This window comes from Cygnus olor, chromosome 1 (genome assembly GCF_009769625.2).
Source record: "Cygnus olor isolate bCygOlo1 chromosome 1, bCygOlo1.pri.v2, whole genome shotgun sequence".
NCBI classification, from domain to species: Eukaryota; Metazoa; Chordata; class Aves; order Anseriformes; family Anatidae; genus Cygnus; species Cygnus olor.
In genome coordinates this window covers 139,214,013-139,237,746 of record NC_049169.1, presented here as the reverse complement: position 1 = coordinate 139,237,746, position 23,734 = coordinate 139,214,013, and the positions used below count along the sequence as shown (strand labels likewise).

At 40.6% G+C, this 23,734-nt stretch overlaps 1 protein-coding gene across 7 annotated transcripts in view; it reads right to left on the bottom strand.

Moving 5' to 3' along the window:
- Window positions 1-468: 468 nt before the first annotated feature.
- Window positions 469-23,734, bottom strand: part of GABRB3 (gamma-aminobutyric acid type A receptor subunit beta3) — a 115,308-nt gene continuing 92,042 nt past the window's right edge. For all 7 annotated transcript variants that reach the window (XM_040535690.1, XM_040535682.1, XM_040535737.1 and 4 more), the window contains 3 exons: window positions 18,987-19,139; window positions 14,553-14,797; window positions 469-4,276 (listed from right to left, as the gene is read on the bottom strand). In XM_040535690.1, the coding sequence (XP_040391624.1) occupies window positions 3,926-4,276; window positions 14,553-14,797; window positions 18,987-19,139 (749 nt within the window). In that variant the 3' untranslated portion in view covers window positions 469-3,925. The remainder of the gene's footprint in view (window positions 4,277-14,552; window positions 14,798-18,986; window positions 19,140-23,734) is intronic.

Genomic DNA, 23,734 nt, shown 5'->3' with positions numbered 1-23,734 from the left:
CCAAGCAGTGCCCTAGGTGGAAGAGAGGTTGGGTTCCCATTAAGGACCTTGCCAGGTCAGTGGATGTAGTTTTCCCTCTTCATTAATATCCTGCAGAAAACACTAGGAAATACAGTAGTTTAATGCTCAAGAATCCATTTTTTCTACTTGTGTGTCAATTTAAAAATACTTTCATCTATTTTTTTCTTTAGAACTGTATAAGACTATTACATAACATTTAAAACCTAATTAAACATTACAATTTAGCCAAGCACCAAATTTAGTTGACATATTTCCTCCATCCCCAGAAAAAAAAAAAGAGAGAAGCAATTGATCTTTAAATCCTTTTTAATAAATGAATATTCATCATCAATATTTTCATAAAGCATCTCTTCATCATTCCATTTTACTATTTTTTTTTTCCACTGCTGAAGAATACCAAAAATACATAGATGTGCCTTAAGCAAAATAAGACTGGGGTTTAGTTTATCTTTACAATGGAATGAAATCAACTTAGAGTTAAACCACCATAATATTTCTACTTTTTATTGACCCTTTGGGCTATAACACAAGATAGATCCTTTTTTTTTTTTTTTAATGCCTTTTACAAACAAATGATGTGTAAATGTTATTTATAGTAGTATGAGTTAGAAATGAGTTAATTAACTATAAATACATTACTCTGGTGGAATTTGGTTGGAATTATCTTTTTTTTTTTAGTCTTAAAGCCACCTATTAAGTTAAAGTCATACACTGCAGCTAGCATAAAGTGACAATAGCCAGAAAATGTAAGGTCAAGTTAAACACTGTTCTTAACACATGGTTGTGTGTGTGTCTGTGTGTAAGAAGTGGTGCTGGGACTGGAGGAAGGGAATTGGCAAAAAAGGCACAAAAATGCGTGTTAAGGATGATGTGTTAACCTTAAGTGAGTATTTCCTGGCTTTCTTCAAGTCCAACCAAGACTTCAGCCTGTTCAAAGACCAGGCTGTTTCTGACCAACGGAACTCAGCTAGACTGATGAATGCAAAACCTCATGAAAACCTGAAACATAGAACTGCTCACTCTTTGCAGTGAGACAAAAGGGGGAAGTACTGGTCCATGAAAGGGGCTGCAGTAACACACTGCCTCTCACCCTGGCAAGCAGGAAGAGTCCTCAGAGACTTGGTTCTTTTGCCCATGCAGGGTCCTGAAAATGCATGTTGCCTCTTCACTCAGGCCAGACTGCAATTTGCCCGCCTACTTAAAAATCCTGACTGAAGCCTCTGGAGAAGTGGCTTCAACAAGATGTGGAGTATCACAAATAAAAGGTCTCTTGTTCTTGTTCGTAAAGACCCCTGCCTGATCAGATAATTTCTAGGAGCTGGAGCTTGAAGAAAAGAGAGAACTGTGATTAAATCATCAGCGTGGGACCACTCTCTTCTCGAATCCCATTTTCCAGCACAGTTGTTTAGGGCACTTACCAAAGGATTTCCTCAACGATCATTTTGTTAGGGTAACTTTTCCAATGCAAAGCCTACTCTTTTGAAGTTTTATTAAAATCAGATTTTTTTGTTTAATTGTATTTTGATGCTACGATAAAAACAGGGGAGGGATTTTCAACAAATCTACTAAATACGTACTTTGGGGAGGTGTTAATTGTTTTATTACTTTAAATATAATAATGACAATGTGCTCTGTAATCCCTTCACAGAGATAGTAAAGAGCCCATAATTGTGGTTTATCAATGATAGCTAATAGTGAGGAGTTTTTTTTTTAAAAAAAAACACAAGCTTTTCTGCTCCAGCTCTGTGGGTTCCTTTGAGGCTCTTCATACTGCACAGTTGTTTGCAGCTACAGTGCTTAAAACTGCAGTTACAGCCACTTTGCACCACTGCCAAGGATGCAGCAGGACTGCGGTGCTGATCCTGCAGGCGGTGGCAGGCGAGGTTCGGGTGGTGGGGATCGCACTGCGGCTCTGCCGTGAGGCGGCTGCGAGGAGTGCACTGCTGTTCACGGGGCAGCCCTCAGGTATGTCCTGCGCCACGGGATGGGCACCCAGGACTTTCTGTGCTGTGTTTCAGCCCAGAGCAAAGTTTCATAGCTCCACTGCAAAGAATCGGGGTGGAAACAGCAATGGACTGTACAGGGCAACAGCACAAGTATCATTGCTCTCTTCGCAGATAAATCAAGTGAGAATGCAGGTCATTACAGAGCCAAGTAATGGCTCTGTAACTGATGATACTTTTCAGTATCATACCCTCCTTTTAATTTTTTTTGGTAGATGCATATCTACACAATTTTCTCCCGTAGATGTCTCTAGCTAGCATTCGAAGCTCTCTGTTTGCCACAGCTTTCCATTGATTCCCCAGGAATCCTACCTGAGGAGAAGTGGCAGGGCCTGAATTCTTGATTTAAATCTACTTATGCTACTGTACCTGTTGGTATTTGTGAATGTACATGATAGAAACACTGCTTACAAAAAATATATCTTCTTTTCTTTAGAAAGGTTGCTCTGATAAATAACAAATTAAGTTTACAGATCTGAAATCGGCGTACCTTGACGACTACAACCTACTAGACTGAAAAAACTTGGAGCCCTGGTAAGGGAATGAATTTGAATGAAAACCAAAGTGGTCACATTTCCATGAAGAATGTGCTTGAACATAATTAACGCTGAAAAAAACCATACTGTTTGCTATCTTTTGTGATCTGTGACTGCAGCACACTAGCTTTACAAGTGTACACGTATATATTTTAAGTATATAAATTAAATATGAAAATGCTCCATTACTGAATCAAAGTATCAGAAGTGCTCTATTTGTTCAATTCTAGAGAATAAAAGTTGTAACATCACAGAAACAAAAATATGACATAGCATGCGATCACGATAGCAAGCACAGGAAAGAAAAACATTGAGAAAATATACGTATATGCATATTATGCAAATATATTTTACATTAACATACAATGTTATAAGAAATGTTAAATAATGTGAATGCATATTTAAAAAATGCTACAGCTAGGTGGTTTCATGTTGAAGTAGCAAATAACCTGAGACATCTTCTATGCTTTCACTGGAATAACAATCTTTAAATCTATAGCAGATGTAGAACACATTGACAGTAGTTGAATTCTCAGCTAAATTACACTAAAAATGTGCTGTTTTCTTTCAAAATGACATGGCAGCTGGAACCAGTCCAAGGGAAGGAAAATGTTTTGTACATTTACAGTACTTACAAAAGATTCTTTTCACTGTTGATGGACACTTAAAATGCTTGTTTGAAATATTATGAACACGTATGTGTCTCCAAAGACCTAGAGCAACACTCCTATGATCAACCTGCTTACTGCAGAAGAGAAAGCAAGAGATCATTAAAAATGACGCTTGTTCAGGACTGGAAAAATGTATTATGACATATAAAACCAAGATATTTTAGCAAAGAAAAATAAATTTGGCTTGATTAAATTGTTCTTGATGGATCTGCAATATAAACGACTTATTTTAAACTTACCAGTGTAACTCTATCGCTTTACGATTAGTGTGTATGGCAACATTTACAAACAATGTTACTAACTACTGACTTTATACACCATTACAGCTGTTTGAAAATTTCTATGACAATCAAAGTTCTGTGGTGATAATATACAACACTTACTTTCTCAAGGCTTGTTTTTGACGACACCTGCCTTTCAATTTAAAAAGTTCCTCAAAGTGCATTCTATGTTACATTGTCCATAACCTCAGAATGAGCGTGTACACATATGTGTGCATACATATACCTTTGCTTTTCAGTGTGTGCTTACATACACACACAGTTCTTTGCTGTATGTATTCACACATACATGAGTATTCTCTACATAGTAAAAGTTCATATATATATATATTTATATATAAATATATATAAACTCTGCAGGCAAGTAGTACTTCACTTGTTATAACTGAAGTCCTTTAAAAAAGTTCAGTCACTCAGTTAACATAGTAAAGCCAGTAAATTAAGTTGAAAAGAGAAAATGTGAATGGAAACACCATTCTTGACCATCTGTCAATGGCATTCACATCTGTTAGATCAGGGATTTTTATTTTCAGTTGTGAAGACCTTCTTCGTAAATGGCTCCTCTTGCTGTGGGAGCCTGTTCTTTCTGACGAACGCCTTCCAAAGCTTTCGCGATGTGAACTTTGTTTTCTGTACTGGATTCCTGAGTTGTCAAAGGATATAGTTGAATTTCTGGCATCCGTGACGCTGGTTGTGACCTCGTTGCTTGCCACCTCATTGTGAATTTCAAGCGATGTTAGCAGAATATTTCCATGGGTGTCCACCTGAGGGGCAAAAATAGAAATACAAATTGTTTCAAAAGATTTGACATATATCTGCAAAATGTGGGTGTATATTAATCTCCAAAACCATATGTCTTTTAAGAAAGGAAGTATTCATTTTAAGCATGTGGTAATCTTACAAAAAAAAAAAAAAAAAAGGAATACTCATCTGCTTAAATTGAGGCAAGTACTTAGATATTGTTACAAACAGGGTTATCATACTCCCAAAATCTAGCATAAAACTGTGTTTGGCAAAAGCAGTCATTTTCCTCTCAATCTAAACCAGCTGTGTTTTAAAGGATGGAGTAATTCAGTGCAGTAGGGAGAGAGGGTAAGGGATGCAACCTCTCTCTGCTACAGCAGGAAATTAAATTAAACTGGACAAGCTCTTTTTCTATGCAGGTTTTAAAAACTGAAAAACAAAGTGCAGGTGAAGTTTGATAAAATCACAAGAATGGTGCTGGCCCGATGAACTCTCTGTATGTTGGAACCACGGAGCTCACTTACAGCTTTTCTCTTAAACTTTTCCTTCCAAAGTTATTTGCACTGTTTTGTAATCATGGAAATGCACAAGTGTGGGATTTTTCCACTTGGATAAATGATCTTAAAGAGTGATGAACTTGGGCAAGGAAGAACACTTAAATTGAGGAAGCAGGTGGCACTCCTCCCTCTGGCCCCCAGACCTAACAGGTGAGCACAGTGTTGAGCACAGGTGAGCAACACAATGCCATTTACAGTAAATAAGAGGACGGTTTTGATCCTTTAGAGCTCTTAACAAGCTTTAGGCCAGATTCCTCAGTCCCATCCTGTAGCACCAGAGGAGCAGCAGCACAGAGCTGGGTACAGCTCCTTCATCCCCCAAAAGCTTTCAGTTCCCAGGAGTGGCACAGATAGGAAGTCCCAAGTGGTGCTGTCTCAGTCAGTACTTGGTTGCCTCAGCGTTGGAGCACCACATCCCTTTCTGCCCTGTACCCTGCATGCTGGTGAGAACAAAGCTGGTGCAGCTCTGATTTCCCACCAGCTTTTGGGAAAGAAAACTGACCGCTCGATATGAAATAAATGCTCTGTGCTGGGTATTTTCAACTAGTTAATGTTTGTGTGACTCTGTTCCAGTGAAACCAGTTCCCCCCTGAGTCAGAAATGGATTGCAAAACATGGCCAGGATAATTTCCAGTTCTATTTACACAATTTATTCATCTACAATTCAGCCTGAGATTTTGCTCATTAATACTTTATACTAACCCGCTACATTATCTGGGTTAACAGTTCCACATCTGAACACCTCATCCTAGAAGCATCAGTATGAAAGTAGTTGAGAAAACATGCTATTGTCATGGCCTTTTGAAGTTCATACAGTCATCTGATACCAGCTCTTTTCCAAGCTTTGTGTGAGGCATTAAAAGTATATGTTGCTAGGTGTCTGTCCATATGCATTTAGATATTTTCAATCCTGTTAAAATTATGTAAAATGTATATTTCCTCCATCAACTATAGATGCTACAGCTTATCTTTTCTCTGTGAAAAAAAAAATGTATACCAGTAATGCTTTGCCAAGCTTCTTGAAAATGGAAAAATGAACACATAATGCACATACAAGCAAGTAGAAAAAAAAATTACTAAGGTATCCAACAAATCCTGCTGCTGTAGGCAATGGTACATTATGCTGATGAGTGCCTATAAATAAAAATAAACAATGTGAAACAAAACAATGGGGTGGAGAAGCCTCAGTGGTGATTAAGAATTTATTTTTTCCCATGGCAGAAACCCACTGGGTACAAAAATGTGGGCTTGAGGTTTGTAGAAATTAGTTCATGCTGTTGAGCAGGATCTGCAACTAGGGAATACACACAGCTATAAAATACAACTGTGGACACCATCACTGCATAGAGTGGTCTCTGGAAATAACTGCTTCAGTTTGCTCTTTTTTGTTCCTCCCGCAATCAGTACAAATTATGATCAGGATTTGTGATAGCATTGTGTAAAATATCTCTACAACCTGTAACTTCCTGATGAAGATTAAAGCTTAATCTCTCATCCAGGCCCCTACTCATCACGTCATCTCCTTTCCCATCTCCTCCCAGGCTTTAAGAAATGTTACATCAAGTTCCTTCAATTTACACAAAATGCCCCAGAAGAGACCATTTTACTGCGCTCCACTTTGGTAGTACAGCCTTCTCTTTGCAGGTCTCTGCTCACCTTCCCTTCAACCACCACAGATGTCAGCTGCTTTTTTCCTCAGTGCCTGCTGATCTCTCCTGATTCTGTCTGCCACCTACATACATAAAGACATTAGCCTGTCCCTGGGTACTTCATCCTTCCACTGAGACCTGGATTTCTGTAAGTGAGGTGTCAGTTGAAAGCTTGTACTCTGGAGGGTGTATATTCAGGTTTCTTCTACCCGGAGAAAGGATTAATTTGATTCCACTTATTTCATCACACTGCACAGCCTGCTTCACCTTATCTGCCAACCTTGCATGCCACCCTAATGTAGTTTCTGCCTCTGATCTTTCAGTGATACTGCCGCCTTTCACCGCTTGTCACTGCATCTGTAAATCAAACCAGAAAGGTGGTCAAGGAAGTGGCAACGTTTCTGTAAATGTCATAACATACCGTTACGTCCTATGAAATTGCATGACAGCATATATTTTCTGCAAATGTCCAATGAAACATATTTGGAAACCCGGTTTTGAAATGCATCTCTTTGTTAATAGACTGAGGGACAGGCATGCCAAATACAAGGAAGTAGCAGATGGAGAGAAGAGATCTGCAGAAACTGAAATCAGGCTTCTGGTCCACAGATATTCTTGAGACCAATTCTCACTAATTGTATTGATTCCTTCTGAAGTTTTGGATAAACCACCAAAGCTAAACCACAAAGTTACAGCAATGTATGCTAATGCTTTGTGACAATCTGAAGGTGCTGTTGTGAAGTATGAATACTTAATGTCTGCAACATGTTAAGAAGTATTTGTACATAACATGACTTCTGAATGATTTAAGCACTGATTTAAATGACTTGGACTAATGTACACAAGCTCTCTCAGGGAATAAAGAAGCACAACAATGGCAGGGTATCCTGTGCAAGTTTACTCAGGTTTGCTTGAATATATCGTTAAGGCAAAATCCTCCAGTAGTGAACATGAGTGTGGTTCAGCAGCTCCAGGGAAACTTACTCCAGGTACAAATATGGATTTAGAAAAGTAGCTGAACTGATTACAGACATGACTACACATGACAAACAGGGCCAGTGTCTTTGATAAAACTTAGTTTTACTCTTCATGAGCCTTAGGAGATAATTTTATCACCTGGCTCAGAAATGTAACTGCTTGTGCACTGGAAGTTCTCCCCAAAATGCCAAGGTTTGTTCTTGAACCTCATCATAAATTGGAGAGATGACAGTATTTGGTCACTCCCCCCCTCCTCCCCCCCCCGCCCCCCCCATGATCCTACTTTAACCTAAAGATTTCTCTTTCTCGTCTTTTCCAGAGTCCCTTGGCCTCCTATGGCCTCCTTTCTTCCTGATGCTGGCCCCACCTGAACCCCCTCATTCCCCCCTTCCCACGGCTGTCTCACTGCTGTGCTCCCATCGCTTTCCACGGCTGGTTGTTTCCACGGAGTGTTTCCCACTGAACTCATCAAAGCAGACGAAAACAGCGGACTACCAAATCACTAATGAATTCCCTGCTGAATCAGCATGGATCTAAACAGGCGAAATTGATGATCTTATTTCAGAATCAATTTCAATCAAGCCCCAACTCTCCCACCTCTGAACAATTACTGCTCCTGCACCATGAAGAGATTGGTCCTCACGTAACTCCATTTGGAGGATGAGAAACATGAAATGCTCTGAGATATTTTATACATCGAAAAACTGATTAATTTTACTCTTGCAGGAACTCTCCTTCACCAATAGGCTCTACTGGGATGGTACATTGTAGATCTGAAACTTCAACACCCTTTTTACAACAGGAAAGTCTACTTCTTATTTCTAGAAAACACCACACTGGCTTGTTTAGATGTTAAGTATTATATTTTTAAAGACATGAAAGAAAAGGGCTGCTATTGAATACCTTTCAAGATTCTTGGAAAACTTCAGCTTTAATGCAGTTTGAAAACACTTAACTAGGGCCAGAAAACTACCATAAGGCTTGATTTACTATTAGATAGTGTCTGAATTACTTCAGGTTCATTTAGTTCTCTGTTTAATATTCCATAAATTTTAAGAAGGACTTTACAATGAAATTTCTTCTTCCTCAGAAATCTTTCATTCTACTACACAAAAAATAAAAAGAGGAAGCATTTTGCTTGAACCCCACTGCTGCTGTTTAGGAGTTCATCAACCCCAATTTTTTAAATACCACGTAAACATTTTCCATCATCTGCAGCAATATAAATGCAAATAGCAGGCTTAAATAACAGCAAGAAAAGCTGTCTCTGTAGTTAGTCTTGCACTATTTTACATCAAAATTACTATTCAAGTATATTACTCCACAAAATAGATCTCCTCTAAAAATTATAAAAAGGAAATTACTTTTGGTAGAAATCCTAATCTAGACTCAAGCCACCTGATTGTCACCTGGTGTGCCCTGGTGCAAGCGTGCATGGCTGTGCAAGCGGTACACTACCTGGTAGCAGCTTCCATCTTCTTTACTTATGTGTAAATGGCCTTCCAACACGTAGGGCAACAAGAGACCTGGCCCTAAGTGTTATCAGTGCCTCAAGCAAAATTCATTGACCACATTACGCCTCAGATTTTTTAGAAATAATTTAAAACTGCAAGCACAACAAAAATGATATTGTTGAGCATCCTCACTGCATCTAAAAGTTGATACTTCTCTACCTAGCACTTTAATAAAATTGCTTATATTAATTAATAAGCACAAAAAAAAAATAGTATTATGTTGCTACCAACTGAGTAGATGAACCCAGGGTAGCTGGCAGAACTGGGAAGATGGAAAGATCTTGAAAATAAAGGAAAGTATGAAGAATATGAAAAATTTGGAAGCTGCATCCTAATATTGCTGACCACCAAGTAAGAATGGAGTTTGACAACTAACCTTGATGTATCTGAACTAAATTAGTACACACACGATTGATCCACGTGGTGCACAGTGTACGTTCCCATCATAAACGCTACAGAACTAGCGCTCTTCCCACAGGAATTGTATTCATCACCCTTGAAAGATATTTTTCAAAACTTGGCACCTAGTCATCACACTCATGTTTCAGAAATATCCCACTATTCAAAACAGTACCAAAAAAAGTATCCAGGAAAGCTGAAGATGCACAGGAGAACACTGCCAGCTTTGCTATTCTCATATTTCCCAATTTAAACCAAGTGATAATTCTACCACAGCAGCCAAGATACTCATTCTCAGAAGAAAATACCACTTGTGAGAGTGGTTGCTACGATTATCAGTGCTTTAAAAGCCTTAAGTAGACGTAAGTGGCCTGAGCCTCTGTTCCCAGCAGTGCCTGGTGGGAAGCCGCTGCCTTGGCCGACAGCAGGGGTCTGAACTGGGAACCTCCGAAGCTAAAAGCCATGCAGCAACTGCCTCGAGTAGAAGGGCCTTTTTATAAAGGGTTTGGTATTATTTTTGTTCAAAGGAAGCTCTTCCCACATGCCTGACAGCCACAGGGGGTTGAAGCTTGAATGAGCTTGTGTGATAGCTACCCTCCTGATCGATACCCCAGGGCTGAACTTTTGGTCCCACCAAACCAAAAATGTAAATTGCCACAGCATGAACTACGAAGAAGTATTTTTAGCAGGGGACTGTAACAAATCATAACCTCGGTGGATTGGCCCAGAAGGAGCAATGTCCAAAACACATGCTCACCAGCTGATTATGCCAGTAGCCTCGATCACAAGAGGGAACAACAAGTGAGAACAGGATTGCCTTAGAGCTCTCTCATGCTGATTTAGCTGTAAATTAGGCTGTATCTGAGCCTTATTTAAAACAAACAATTTATGCAGCAAAACTGAAAGTGCACAGAGAGCTACAAATGAAGCCTGAAACTACCAACAGAAACAGGAGAAATAGAATTGATCCATAGCAGTGGTGATCAATTTTCAAAGGAAAACATTTTTGCAGGCCACCTATTCTTTTCTGTCAGTTCTTCCACAAAGAAAAGAGTTTAATTTAGGCACTGATACCACAGGCAGGAAAAATATTTTATGAAAAATCAAGGTCCCATTCTTCCTTTACCCTAGAGCTTGTCTTTACATATGAACCAGTTTATTGAGGTTTTCCAGGAAGAGTTTTCAATCCTAAACTGGTATGTGTGCAAAAATTGGTTTATTCAAAAAAGGAGTATCCTGTGCTTGTCTCCAGTAGCTATGGTTTACTGGGATAAGCTGGAAGACTGCAGAGAGGAATACTATTTAAAGTGTGCTATCTGAAATAAAATATGATGCAAAAGCAGTCAAAAGAAGACGCAGCTATGTGTGAAAATCTCTTTGTTGTCAATTGCTGATCCATACATGAGTCATGCGTAAAGGCTCTCTCAGGTTTCATCTCAGCACCAGCTCTGACTCTTTTGAAACCGTTTCCAGAGATACGGTCTACTCAGGCATGCCTCCGTCACCACACTACCTTCAGCAGTGCTACATGGGAGAAAATAGGGCAGAATTTTCCTTTCCCCATTGCTTTTCTGCAACGCAAGAGCTGACACTGGCTGTGCCGTCTGCATGGTACGCCGGCTCTTCCTTCCCTTACCCCTGCAGCTCTTGGGCTTGTTGGCTTTCACGCACGGGCAGAGCTGGCCAGAAAGCTGTGATCGGAGCAGGGAAGCCAACAGGCAGCTCAGCAGCAGCAAGCCTCGGTGACAGCACATCAGGAACAGCTCAGAGGACAGAGCCTGAAAGCTTGGCGTTGGAGAGGCATGTCTGCAGCACCAGCATCTACACGGAGGTAGCTGTGCCAGGTGCAGTTTTCCAGACCCACAACCTCAGACACAGCACAGTGCAACTCCATGTGTGAGGAAGCAGAGTTACCGAGCAAAGCAGTTATCAAATAAAACACAAACATACCCAAATCTGTGCGTTTTGTGGCCCAGAACATTTTTGTTATTAAAATTCTCCTGCTCCACAATCAAATAAAACCGAGAAAGCATGAAAAACCCTTTTGCTACATTAAGAGTGTTTATAACCACGCCTGCTACCTTGCTTGCCAGACCTCAGTCACTACATGTGTAAGGCGCAAACAGCACCACCGGTTTCCATGCTGGTGCTACTGGTCTTCACGGGTGAGACCGCTCCTGAGTGAAAACAACACGGCATTTCCCCTCGTCCTTCTCCCATCCCTGCTGTCTGAGCGAGACACACTGCTGCAGCACCGCTGCCAGCCGCAGGTATCACAAGAGCATTGTTCAGGCTCAGAGCCTGAACTCCAGGCAGTGCTGTGCCATCTCTGCGCTCCTAGTGCTGCCTTCCAACATGAGCCTGTGGTTTCCAGCTTGGGCTGCATTGCTGGACCTGATATAGCATGGAGTTGTTCTGTCAGTACACCCTGAGCTAGGGCTCTAAATCAGTGACAGGGAACTCATGCACATGGTTCGTATACAAGCATATTCAATCACTAAGACAAAACAGAAACAAAAGATCAACCCAAAGTGGTAGTCTTAGAGACAAACTAAAAGTAATGCCTTTTTCCAGTTTTATACCAGAAACCTTTTCAACCTTTTTTCCACCACACACATTTTGACAGTCACCAAATAGTGAGAGGAGCTGCAAAAGGGGTTGCCAGTTTTCAGACACTCTCCCTTCCTTTAAAAATGCATGTCAGCCCTAAATCACTTGAGATTTGAAATATTTCCCTGTAATAGAAACCTTGCCTTTCTGAATGGAAAGCCTGAAGCCTCACTGAAGTGATGAAAACAATAATTTCATTTAACTCACACAAACCAGACTCTGAGCCTCCCTTACTATGTGTGCATTATGCCTTCCGTCTGTGAGCCTCTCCCAGGACATCTAGCCCAAGTCCCAGCTCTAAAGGAAGAAGCAAGCAAGTGCTAAGCAGCCATTATTTCCATCAGAGTCAACAATCTTCAAGACTCATCGAAGAAGAGGTTTGGTGCTTCTTTACCACCCCTTGAAGAGGTCCGAGCCAAGGCTGCAGAGCTTTCAGACACTGTCTTCCTTAGCAGATGTGTTAAAAACTCCGTCATGACCATCTGTCCCGCTACAACCATGGATGCCTGTAAGGCATAGTATACAGTGGGCATGATCCAAAACTATGGAAGCTGTGTTCCTCCTTCAGTGCTATTGTCTCTGAAAGCCCTGGTAACCTCTGTCCAAAGCAGTTTAGATGGATTTTCACTGAGCTGCTCATCCCGAAATCAATGGGACCTCTGACCTGCCTTCAGCAATACTTTCTACCTTGGATTTGAAAGTGTTTACCACATGAGAAATTAAGAGTAGACATCCTACCCCCACTGCATCTGCATTTTCTATCTAATCTTTGTTTCAAAGGAACATTTCTGATCTACCTAATGCCTGTTCTGGTCATACACTGGCACTACTTTTCTGTAATATCAGTGACTGTAATGAAGCTCTGTTGACTTCACCAGCTGAAGCCTGGAACGGGACCATACTTCATTATTTATCTTAAATGCATTGAAATAGCAAATATTCACAGTCAGTATAAATAGGTGCACTTTTATGAAGTAAAAGTTCTGAAGTAAAAGTATGAAGACAGAGTTCCCTGTCACATCTGGGATTCCAAGGGACAAAGCAGCATATTCTTTCAGCTCTGGTGCGCTGCTCATATCTTAAGTTCAGTTCATACGTGGTCAATATTAAACCAGCAGAAAAGTCAGAACAGCGCACAGTATTTGCTTAGGATGGTCCAGAAAGAAAAGAAAAGGTCGTAAGTTAGAAGTGAGATAAAATAGGTGATGTATGGTATGATCAGGGGAGTATAAAAATGACATGATATCGGTATAAGAAAACCACCTTTTCATTAGTTAAGGCACTACACTTCTTTTGACAATGTAGACCAATCGATCTCAATATAGAAGGACAATCAGGCATGGGGTCGTATTGGGTGTGTAGTGAATTATATAAATCATTTAAATGGATGAGATCTGCCAGATTGTTTTCCTTGGGAGATCTGAACTTTAGTGCATACATCTGCGTTACCTGCTTGAAGCTAAAATCTCTATTGCTTTCGGTATGATACTCTTTTTTTTTTTCTTCCATTTGCTTTTTTATTATTATAACTATTTATTTTTCCAGGAAAGGGAATTTATTCTTCCCGCTAGCTAAGTCCCAAGCAGTGCTGCCAACTGTGATGAGATCTTGGTTTCATAATAGAATGGACAAAAATGAATTGATTGCTTCAAAAAATATTTCACAGATATGAGTGTCAATAATTAGGTGGAGTTCTGCATTACATCTATCATAGCAGACAGAATCATTAGAATCATAAAATACAGCTTGAAATTACTTTTATGATATTGGTATTTAATAAACAGGTAGTAATTTTGTCTCTGTGAACTCCTCTAATTTATAGCTGATAGAAAAAACAGTCTTACTCAACAGAACCGACTGAAAAAGCCTCATTGGGAACATTTTAGCCAGAAAATACGTTCTACCGGAACTGATATGGCTCACTGATATCACATATTGTTGAATGTCTTGAATTTTTCTTTCAAAGGAGAAAAAATGGTATTCATTGCACAAAATAATACTCAAGGCAAGGAAATAGGATGGAGTGTAATCAGCACTAACCATACCAATACTGTGCTTCAGAAACCCATCTGAAAGTTTCTCTAGGACTCATAATTTTCTGCTGGCCTTCAACAGCAGCAGATGCCAATGCCGCACACAGCGGTACTGCTATGTTGGCCAATTAATTAGCATGGCAGGACTAATCCTTTATCTGCTCTCTCCCATTCTAAATGTGTCTGCTGGAAGGGAAGTGAGAAAAAGTATGCTCAGATCCTGGATTCCTTGTGTAGGTATTTAAGCAAATTAAATTACATTTGATTTAAGCAAATAAATGCCTTTGTAGAGCTGAGCCTTTATTTTCAAACTAGCTGCGCTAGAATTGTTTTCTTTTTCTTACAGTTTCTTGTCAAACAGATCATACTCTCTTAGATTTCTGCATATCTAAATATATTCTTCTATGTAGGTCCTTGAATATAAAAATGGCAAAGTTTGCCCACAAAAAGGAGATGTGGTTGGTGATTTTTTACACATGATTTGTTTGTTAATTTCATACAGTTAGTTTTTGCAATAAAAGAAATAAGAGGCTAAATATAGATAAAAGAATCCTACCCGGCTGCCTTCAAACTTTGAGCGATCGTTGTTTGCCTTTGCTGTTTTTTCCGCGAGTTTCTTCTGCCTTTGAGGGCCTTTTCCAAAGAAAATGTAGTTGACAAAGGCGTATTCAAGTAAGGCCAAGAAGACAAATACAAAGCAGCCCATAAGATACATGTCAATGGCTTTAACATAGGGAATTTTAGGCAAAGTCTCTCGCAGATGAGTGTTGATTGTTGTCATAGTCAGCACAGTTGTAATTCCTAGACAAAGAAATAAAAGAGCATACATCTTATAAACCTAAGCGGATCATGCTTCAATTTTATTTTCCTCTTTGGCAAGTTTCCCTTGTTAGTGTGAAGAAGCTTAAAAATTTGTGAAAGAAGTCTCTCAGGTGACATCACTGCAACTGAAAGCAAAATTAAAGCTTGAAGCATTATTATTCTGTTACAATATTTCCTTCATACAACCAGGGGGAATAGCTAACAAGGGTGCGTGTCACCACCACAGTGAATTAACGTTGCTTCAGAGAAGCCAGTGTAGCTGTACTGAGGATCTCTTCCATGAAGACCAAATCGACCTGCGACAGGAAGGCAAATTTTCTGCAAAGCATTAAAAGATGTGCTCTTCCAGCACTGCACAGCCATCAACACCACAGAGATGATTTTTTTTTAAACAGTAATGAAACTAATTAGGGGCCTGGATAGATAAAACCATGTGAACACATTAAGGCAGAGCAACTCTATAGACGGTGAAATTTGTCATCCAGTTTTAAATTTTTAAGAGTTAAACAGTTGGCTGAAGTTAGCCCTGTAGAGTCCCTCTGTAGTAGATGGAGAGAGAAAGGCAGCTTTCTAGAACAGTTCCTCCCGTCTGTTTGAGACACCTATTTCAGGATAAGATAATGTAGCCAGTTCATGAAGAGGGATTTGAGATGACTAGTTTAGATCAGTAGTCTAATTTTTACATGGCTAGACAGAAGTGAGATGAGTAGTGAGAGGCAGAGAGGTATGCATATTTGAGGGGAAAAAACAAGCCAAGAAGGGAGAGCTGCATTTTCATAGTGATCTGCTGGACATTAATAAAGTACCTATTAGATATATTAGATATGTCAAACCTTCATTTATTTACCTGATGATGGATATAGCACCTGCAAATACATTACAAAGCATTGTTTTGAAAACCTGGTAAGAAAAGCAAATTTATTGTCAGTCTGCTTGAGTTCACAGTAAACTGCAGGGTCTGTATCTCTGCTGGAAATTTTATGGGAATCACAAATCACAGAAGGTTGAAAACACTGATTTGTATGACAAGTCTACACTGGTAAAAGAGGCAAACCATTCTAATAGGTCCCCTTCCATTACAATTTTTTCTGATTTCATAATTATACCATCAGTTTATAGGTAGTCAATAGAATGCTGGCAGAACAAAAATAAAGAACAAAAAAATTGCCTGCATATTATAAAGCAGTTTCTTTTACCTGAAGAGACAGAAATAGACAATATAACTCAAAATCAAGCTGTTGGTGTAAGCAGTGCCACTCCAGGGAACTGCAGAAGTAGCCTATGAGGTTCCATAGCAGATATTTTGTATATTTAGTAGGTCAGTGTCATGCAGTTTTCAGTGCTTTTCCTCTAAACTGTGAAACAAGTGTGTGTTGATGTCAGGTGTTTCACGGCTTGAAATACAATGGAGAACACAGCACAAGCATATTTAAAAATGTTTTGTGTGTAGCTCACTCAACTCTGCAGTAAAATGAGGAAAATAATTGACACATTAGAATTATTTTTAAAGAAATTTTGAAAAGATCTGTAGAAAACCTCATTGCCAGAACATGAACAAGGATGAAAGAGCTGGAGGACATTACACTATCACATATTTGCAGCCCATAGGACTACCTGCTCCTTGTAGGATTACCTGCTTCCTATAAGGAATTCTGAAAATCACTTAAAATAAATCTGAATCTTGTATGAGAAATTCCACAAAATTCTCTTTTAATACACCCTTGGCATCTCACTAGCACCCCACAGATGCTTACCAAAGCCTAGTTCAACAAGGGTTCATCAACCCAGATGGGGTTATAATGCCCCCAGTTTTGGTGTCTGTTCACAGGGTGTAATCCAGAAGATTAAGCACACTGAATAGAAAGGTGGCCACCACTAACCTAAAAGAAATACAGCCCCTGGGAGGTCCTGTCACCCTGCAGGCAAATATCATGCTCATGTAGGATCAAAATCTCTCTTCTGAAGGTCAATAACGTGTTTTAAAGCACAGCTGGAAGGGCATCAGCTGACACTCATCTATCATATCAAAATGGGATAATCTTGTGATTACAGTCTTTGCAAAAAGAGAACTCCAAGTTTAGTCTTCACCCTCTTTGTCGAGGGAACTTCTTGGTTCAGTACAAGCTGGAGCGCAGGCAGAGAGTGCAGCAAGGGACCAGGGACTGGAGAAAAACATGGAAGTGGATGAACTATAATCAGGCTTTTTCAGAGAATATAGACTTCCTGCAGAGGCTGAGTAAAATCTTGTCACCGTGTCTATAAGGATTGCACAGGGAATCCTTCCTCTAACAAAGACCTGGGTAAGCTGGCCTTTTTCTCCTCTGTAACAGGCTTTTCAGGGCTAGTTACCTAAGGCCAAAGATGCAACACTGCCTTTAAACTCTAATATCATTTCTTATCAGCTTCAGGCTCATAAGAGTGGCTACACAAAGGAACACAGGATTAGGCCCATGGTATTGAACTTTATTATACAAATACCAGATGATACAAGACATAATCACCAAGGCACTAATTGTGTTCTCAGAAAAACCTTTTATACGGATTGTCATTCTCTCAAAAGGACTTTCTATCAATTGGAAATAGAACATCTGGGCTCTTGAGCTTGCTTTGAATGTATTCTCTGACTTTCGTTCAAATATTTGTGTTATTACAGTATGGTACTTGACAAATCAGGACCCCTTGTGCTACACAGAAATAGGTCACACGAGGCAGTCCTGTCCCCTAAACACAGAAAAAAAAATGTGTGAGCCCATTACAGGAGGACATGCAATGTTATTGCGTTTGGTAACTTCTGTCTAACCATTTATTCATTGCAGTCCTGACTGGCATTTAAAATCTAGATGCTGACTGATGTGTTTGAAGTGTTGTCCTCATTTGGTTATAATTTCTCCATGGTGGGTCTTTGGTATCAATAGTTCATTTATGAATGCATCAGAGCTGTTAGGACTCTATGTCCCACCTCCTGTGAAGCTACTACTTATTTGCAACTTGCTGAACATGCACTGGCTGCTGAGTGGTTAATGACAGATTGTGTCATGAGTACTACACACATATGCACTAGTTAATCCACAGCATCTGTAGAACTACTATATCTGTAGAGTAACTGCAACCAGTATACAATATTTTCAGTCACACAAGTTCAGATGCTAGGATATTACGTGATACTGCACACCGGTACAGCTGTAGCTACCCTCCTTTGATCTTGGTAGGTAAGTGGTACAGAGATGCAGGATCATACAGGCATGTCTTGGAGTACTGGTTTGCTGTGGTACGTATCAAAAATAAGGGAGCTAAGGAATAGGCTCCTGTTTTAAGAGAAGAGAGTGTAGCAAATGTTATATAGCATAGGCTAAGTGTCAAGTTTTGAGCAAGAAGGCATGTGCTAGTGGAAAGAACAGGACTGAAGACAGGATTTGAGGTGAGATGAAATGCAGGAGTAGCCATAAAGATTATTTGTGGATCCATTAAACTTTCTGGACTATAGCTACCCATGAGTATGTTTCCGTAACAGATGAAATACTTCCTGTGTGATATTTTGAAGCTACCGTCCTTTATCTAAAGGATACTTTGATCTGAAAAGGTCTTGGACTAGGATCACCACCCTGTGCTAAATCCACGTTTTTCTGCCATGAAGTAAACGGCACTAAAAGCTGTCATAAAAATGCACGTAGCACACTGTGCATTCTGAGGGATGTCACGGTCCTCGGCATGTCATGGTCCACAGCTGACGTGTCCCTGCGCTCTGAACTAGCACATGGTTCTTGAGGTCTCTTCCTGCCACTGTCAGTTAAAGCAGCCAAGACCTCAGGTGGAGGCTTGGAGCCACACTTGTCTTCCCACACTGGCCTGAACTAAAAGCCCACGCTGAAGCCCTTAGAGTATGATTATGGAACTGGTCCCCTTGCTGAAATTACTGGCAACAACAACATTAAATTTGATGAAAACAAGTCTAGGACCCATATGAGCAGCTCATGTCAGAGATTTAGTGGTAGCTACATTCTTGCATGTGGGGAAAACTTATCACTTTTGAGGCAATACTGAAAGACATGATTTTGACGTAAATGATTTTGGAATATCAAAACACTGACATCACGCCACAGTCTTTAACAACCTCCAAAGGCTACATTCATTCTGACATTTTAACGTCCCACTCATTCGTAGCACATACCAAGGGCAACTCTTGCTGCTGATGCATCATAATTGATCCAGAATGACACCCATGATAAAATGGTAATCAGTATGGATGGCATGTAGGTTTGAAGAATAAAGTATCCAATATTTCTCTTCAACCTGAAGCTCAGTGAGAGTCTTGGATAGGCACCTACGAAAAGGGAAGGAAAAACAGCACTATTTATACTGAAGCAGAGACACTTGCAGATACTTGTCTTCAGTTTCCGTAGAAACTAAAGCATGCACATTTTATGGGGTACTATGACATCTGCAGAACAGTAGGGAAAACGCGTTCACTGTATTACTGGTTTGTATTAAAGGAAACCTTGCAGGGAATATAGTGATATCCATGTAATTTGTATTTGGGAATAAAAGAGATTAAGTTATTCTAAATTATTGAACAGACGGATAAGCACTGGTTAGTTTTAAAAAACAGATGCTTAGGTCTCCATGTAAAATGCTTATCCCAATACACAATTTTACGTATAGTATTTATATTGAAAGGATTAGTAGAATTCCAAGTCTTAAATGTGCATAGTTTGGTATTTGCATAGAAGAATTGTTTTTGATATGGCACTTCTTAATTACATTTGAACTATGAGAAACATGCTACCTGTGGCGTCAAAAATATAATTGTAATGAATCCAAGTGAAGAAAAGCCTTCTGATCATATCCAAAGGCCTCTAAAATCAACTAGAGCTGAATAGAATTTTTCTTCTAAAAATATTTTAAGCAAAAAAATAAAGATTGCATATGTATACACATACATTATATACATAGGATTCCTATACTGTTTCAGTTGGAGCAAACAATGAAATAATGATAATCTCAATGACAGGTGTTTGTGTTTGTTTTTTTTTTTTTAAACACATATTTTAACTTCAAACCAGTGTATTTCAAAATTGGAAACCTTACTAAACATACTTAATATATTTAGAGTGCTCAAATATTAAGAAAGAAACAACAGTGACTTTTTTCACCAAATGCAAATAGGATTAAATCTGAGTACTGTTGTACAAGAAAGATTCACGCATTCATACAACATCAGCTCCATGATTTCAGTGGTTCCATTAGTAATCTTAGGTATGATACTTCTAATAGCTGTTCTAAAAGCTCTAGTTATAGTCAACACGACAAAAAACACTTCTGTACATACAAAGGCACAGTTATTTTTATTAGAGCACAACCTGCCCATTCTGATGCAACTGGGTGCAAGATGTGAAAGATAACATCTAGAAATAAATAAAAATATAAGTATTATATGATTATATATTCTTATATAAGAAATCACATAAGAATAGCCACTGGGTCAAGGGAGGTGATTCTCCCCCTCTACTCTGCTCTCATGAGAACCCACCTGGAGTACTGTCTTCAGCTCTGGGGCCCCCAGCACAAAGAAGACCTGTTGGACCAGGTTGGACCAGGTCCAGAGGAGGGCCATGAGGATGATAAGAGAGCTGGTGTACCTCTCCTACTCAGAAGCACAGCTGAGAGATTTGGAGTTATTCAGTCCAGAAAACAGAAGGCTCTGGTGAGACCATATAGTGGACTCCCAGTGCTTAAAGATTGCCTACAGGAAAGCTGGGGAGGGACTCTTTGCCTGGGAGCATAGAGACAGGACGAAGGGGTAATGGTTTTAAATTAAAAAAGATCAGATTTAGATTAGAAAGATTATTAAAAATAAATTCTTCACTCAGAGGGTGGTGAGGCACTAGCACAGGCTGCCCAGAGAAGCTGTGGATGCCCCATCCCTGGAGGTGTTCACGGCCAGGCAGGATGGGGCTTTGGGCAACCTGGTCTGGTGGGAGGTGTCCCTGCCCACAGCAGGGGGGGTTGGAATTAGATGTTTTTTAAGGTCCTTTCCAACCCAAATCATTCTGTGATTCTCTGAATGATGGATTTCCTGAGAGAGAAAACAAAAGAAAGAACAGAAAACTGTAGATTTCTCTTTATCGTATTTCTGACAGGTAAACTTTTAGTCATATGACAGTAAAAATGCTACAAAGTTTCCAGGTAGCAGAAGCATCCAGGGAGTATCAAACTTTAGGCAGCTACCCTTAACTGTTTTGTCAATTTCAGAAGCACTATCATCAAAAAATAAAGTATCTGGTAGGTGTATATAGTTTTTGTGAATATTTAAATCAGTACTATTTTTTCCTGTATGAAATGTCTAGTTTCACAAATAGATGAACATAGATAGAGTCAGAAGAACATATTCCAGCATGGAAACCTGTGGTGGTTTTACCCAGCTGGACAGCTGAACTCCACCACAACCACTCTCTCATTCCCCCTCCCCAGAGGGAAAGGGGGAGAAAACATGATGGAAAATAATCAAGGGTTGAGATAAGGAGAGGGAGATCACTCAACAGTTATTGTCACGGGCAAAACACAATCCGCATAGGGAGATTAATATCATTTATTGCCTATTACTATCAGGCCAGAACAGTGAGAAACTAAAAGCAAGCTACAAACAAGTTCCCCCCATCCACCCTCTTCCACCTCCTCCCCTGAGTGGCACAGGGGAACGGGGAATGGGGGCTGTGGTCAGTCCCAAATGTTTCATCTCCGGTGCTCCTTCACGGTCACTCCCTGCCCCTGCTCCACGTGGGGTCCCTCCCACGGGATGCCGCCCTGCCCGAACTGAGCCTTCCAGGGGCTGCCCACAGGCAGCAGCTCTTCAAGAACTGCTCCCACATGGCTCTGTACCACGGGGTCCATCCATCCCCCAGGAGAAAACTGCTCCAGCACGGGTCCCCCACAGGCGGGCGGCAGCTCCCCCCAGACCCCCTGCTCCTGCGTGGGCTCCTCTCCACGGGCTGCAGCTCTGGCCCGGGGCCTGCTCCTGCGGGGCCTCTCCATGGGCCGCAGCCTCCTCCAGGCCACATCCACCTGCTCCACCGGGGGCTCCTCCACGGGCTGCAGCATGGAGATCTGCTCCATGTGGGACCCATGGGCTGCTCCACCAGGGACAGCCTGCTCCACCAGGGGCCTCTCCACAGGCCGCAGGGGAACTGCTGCTGCATGCCTGGAGCACCTCCTGCCCTCCTGCTTGCACTGACCTGTGTGGCTGCAGGGCTGCTTCTCTCACATTTTCTCACTCCTTTCTCCCAACTGCTGCCGCCCAGCAGGTTTTTTTCCCTTTCCCTAAACCTGCTCTCCCAGAGGCCCACCCAGCATCGCTTCCTGGCTCGGCTCTGGCCAGCAGCAGGTCCCTTTTGGAGCCGGCTGGAGCTGGCTCTAATCTGACATGGGGCAGCTGCTGGGCTCTGCTCACAGACGCCACCTCTGCAGCCCCCCTACTACCAAAACCATTGCCACGTAAACCTGATACAAAACCAGACCACGGTTTTCTGTTGTCTAGAGCATTCTACATGGTTTTCAGCAAAAAAAAAAAAAATCATTTAGACTTCTGCTTAACACCTTAGTTTTTTAATGAGCAATGTTTCATTCTAAGGACAATTTTTTTCTTTCAAACTATGCCTGCTATTTCTGCTAAGAAAGCCTAATTTTTTCATTGAGTTTTCTCATGGGATGGTTTTCATGGCCTTTTGTCAGCAGACTATGTGAATAAAACAGGAACATATTCTGCCATCATGAAATACATTAAATATGTAGCAGACCTGATCACCTTTCTGCAATAAGAGTAGTGCATCAGACAGAAATCTTCATGAAGCTCTGTTGGGGAAAAGTACTTCATAAAATACACCACCAATGTAAAGGATTCTCTATAAATCTGTTCCTTCCAGAAGTCCTGTCCAGGTCTGGGCATCTGTGGAACATCATTGACAGAGGTGATGACTTGAATATCTCTCATAAAATAATGATTTTCTCATATATTATCTGAAGGATTCGCTCAAGGCTCATCTTGGTCCGTTCCAGTGCTAAGAACCCTTGGTACATTGGCGTACCTTGGAGAAAGAACAAGGAGAGCACTCTGCTAATGATAAAGCACGGAAAATGGTGCAGCTGGAGGAGGCATGTGTCTACAGTGGAAAGAAGTAATGTGCCATGTATGTCAGTAATATTCAGTAATGAAATCCTTATCTGAGAAACAGTGTAACTGAGAAAACTTCATTTATTTATCTTGAATGCTTCACCTGTGAAGCTCCTTGTCTCTGTCTAATGAGATAAGGCAATTAGTGAAACTAGTGGGACTCAGCCTTAAAGGCAGTGTCTCCAGACAGATTGTCTCAAGACCAGTAAGGTCAACATAAGGTTGTTTTGAGCCCCAGGTTCTTCGTCCTGATGCTACAAGAGAATACCCTAAGAACCATACCTAGGGCCAGGGTTGTCAGTGCTGTTTGCCTATCCACTGCAGTGTTGGTGTTGGACTGTAATATAGACATGCATTTGCAAATCTGAAGGTGCCCTGGGCCTTTTGAAATGCCCTATGACATCTCAAACACCAGCATGCATTTGGTAGATATAACATAGCCCCTACAAAACAAAAAAATCATATTGATCAGCAGATTGAGATTACAAGGGATGCCCTACACCATCTCAAATTGCAGTTGATAAAGCAACTGAATTGAGCTGCATAAATGTTAGCTAGGTGTCTAAGCTTCAATTACATTTACAGGAGAGTAAGTTCATCTAGTTGATCTAGTAAATGAAACCTGAAGAATTATCCCACTACCTCCTAAAATAAGCTCCTATTGGACTGATTTTGTCTCCAGAATCCACTGACTGTAGTCCCATTGACTAGCTTCCCATCAACTGTAACAGGAGCTTAGGCACCTAATTCAT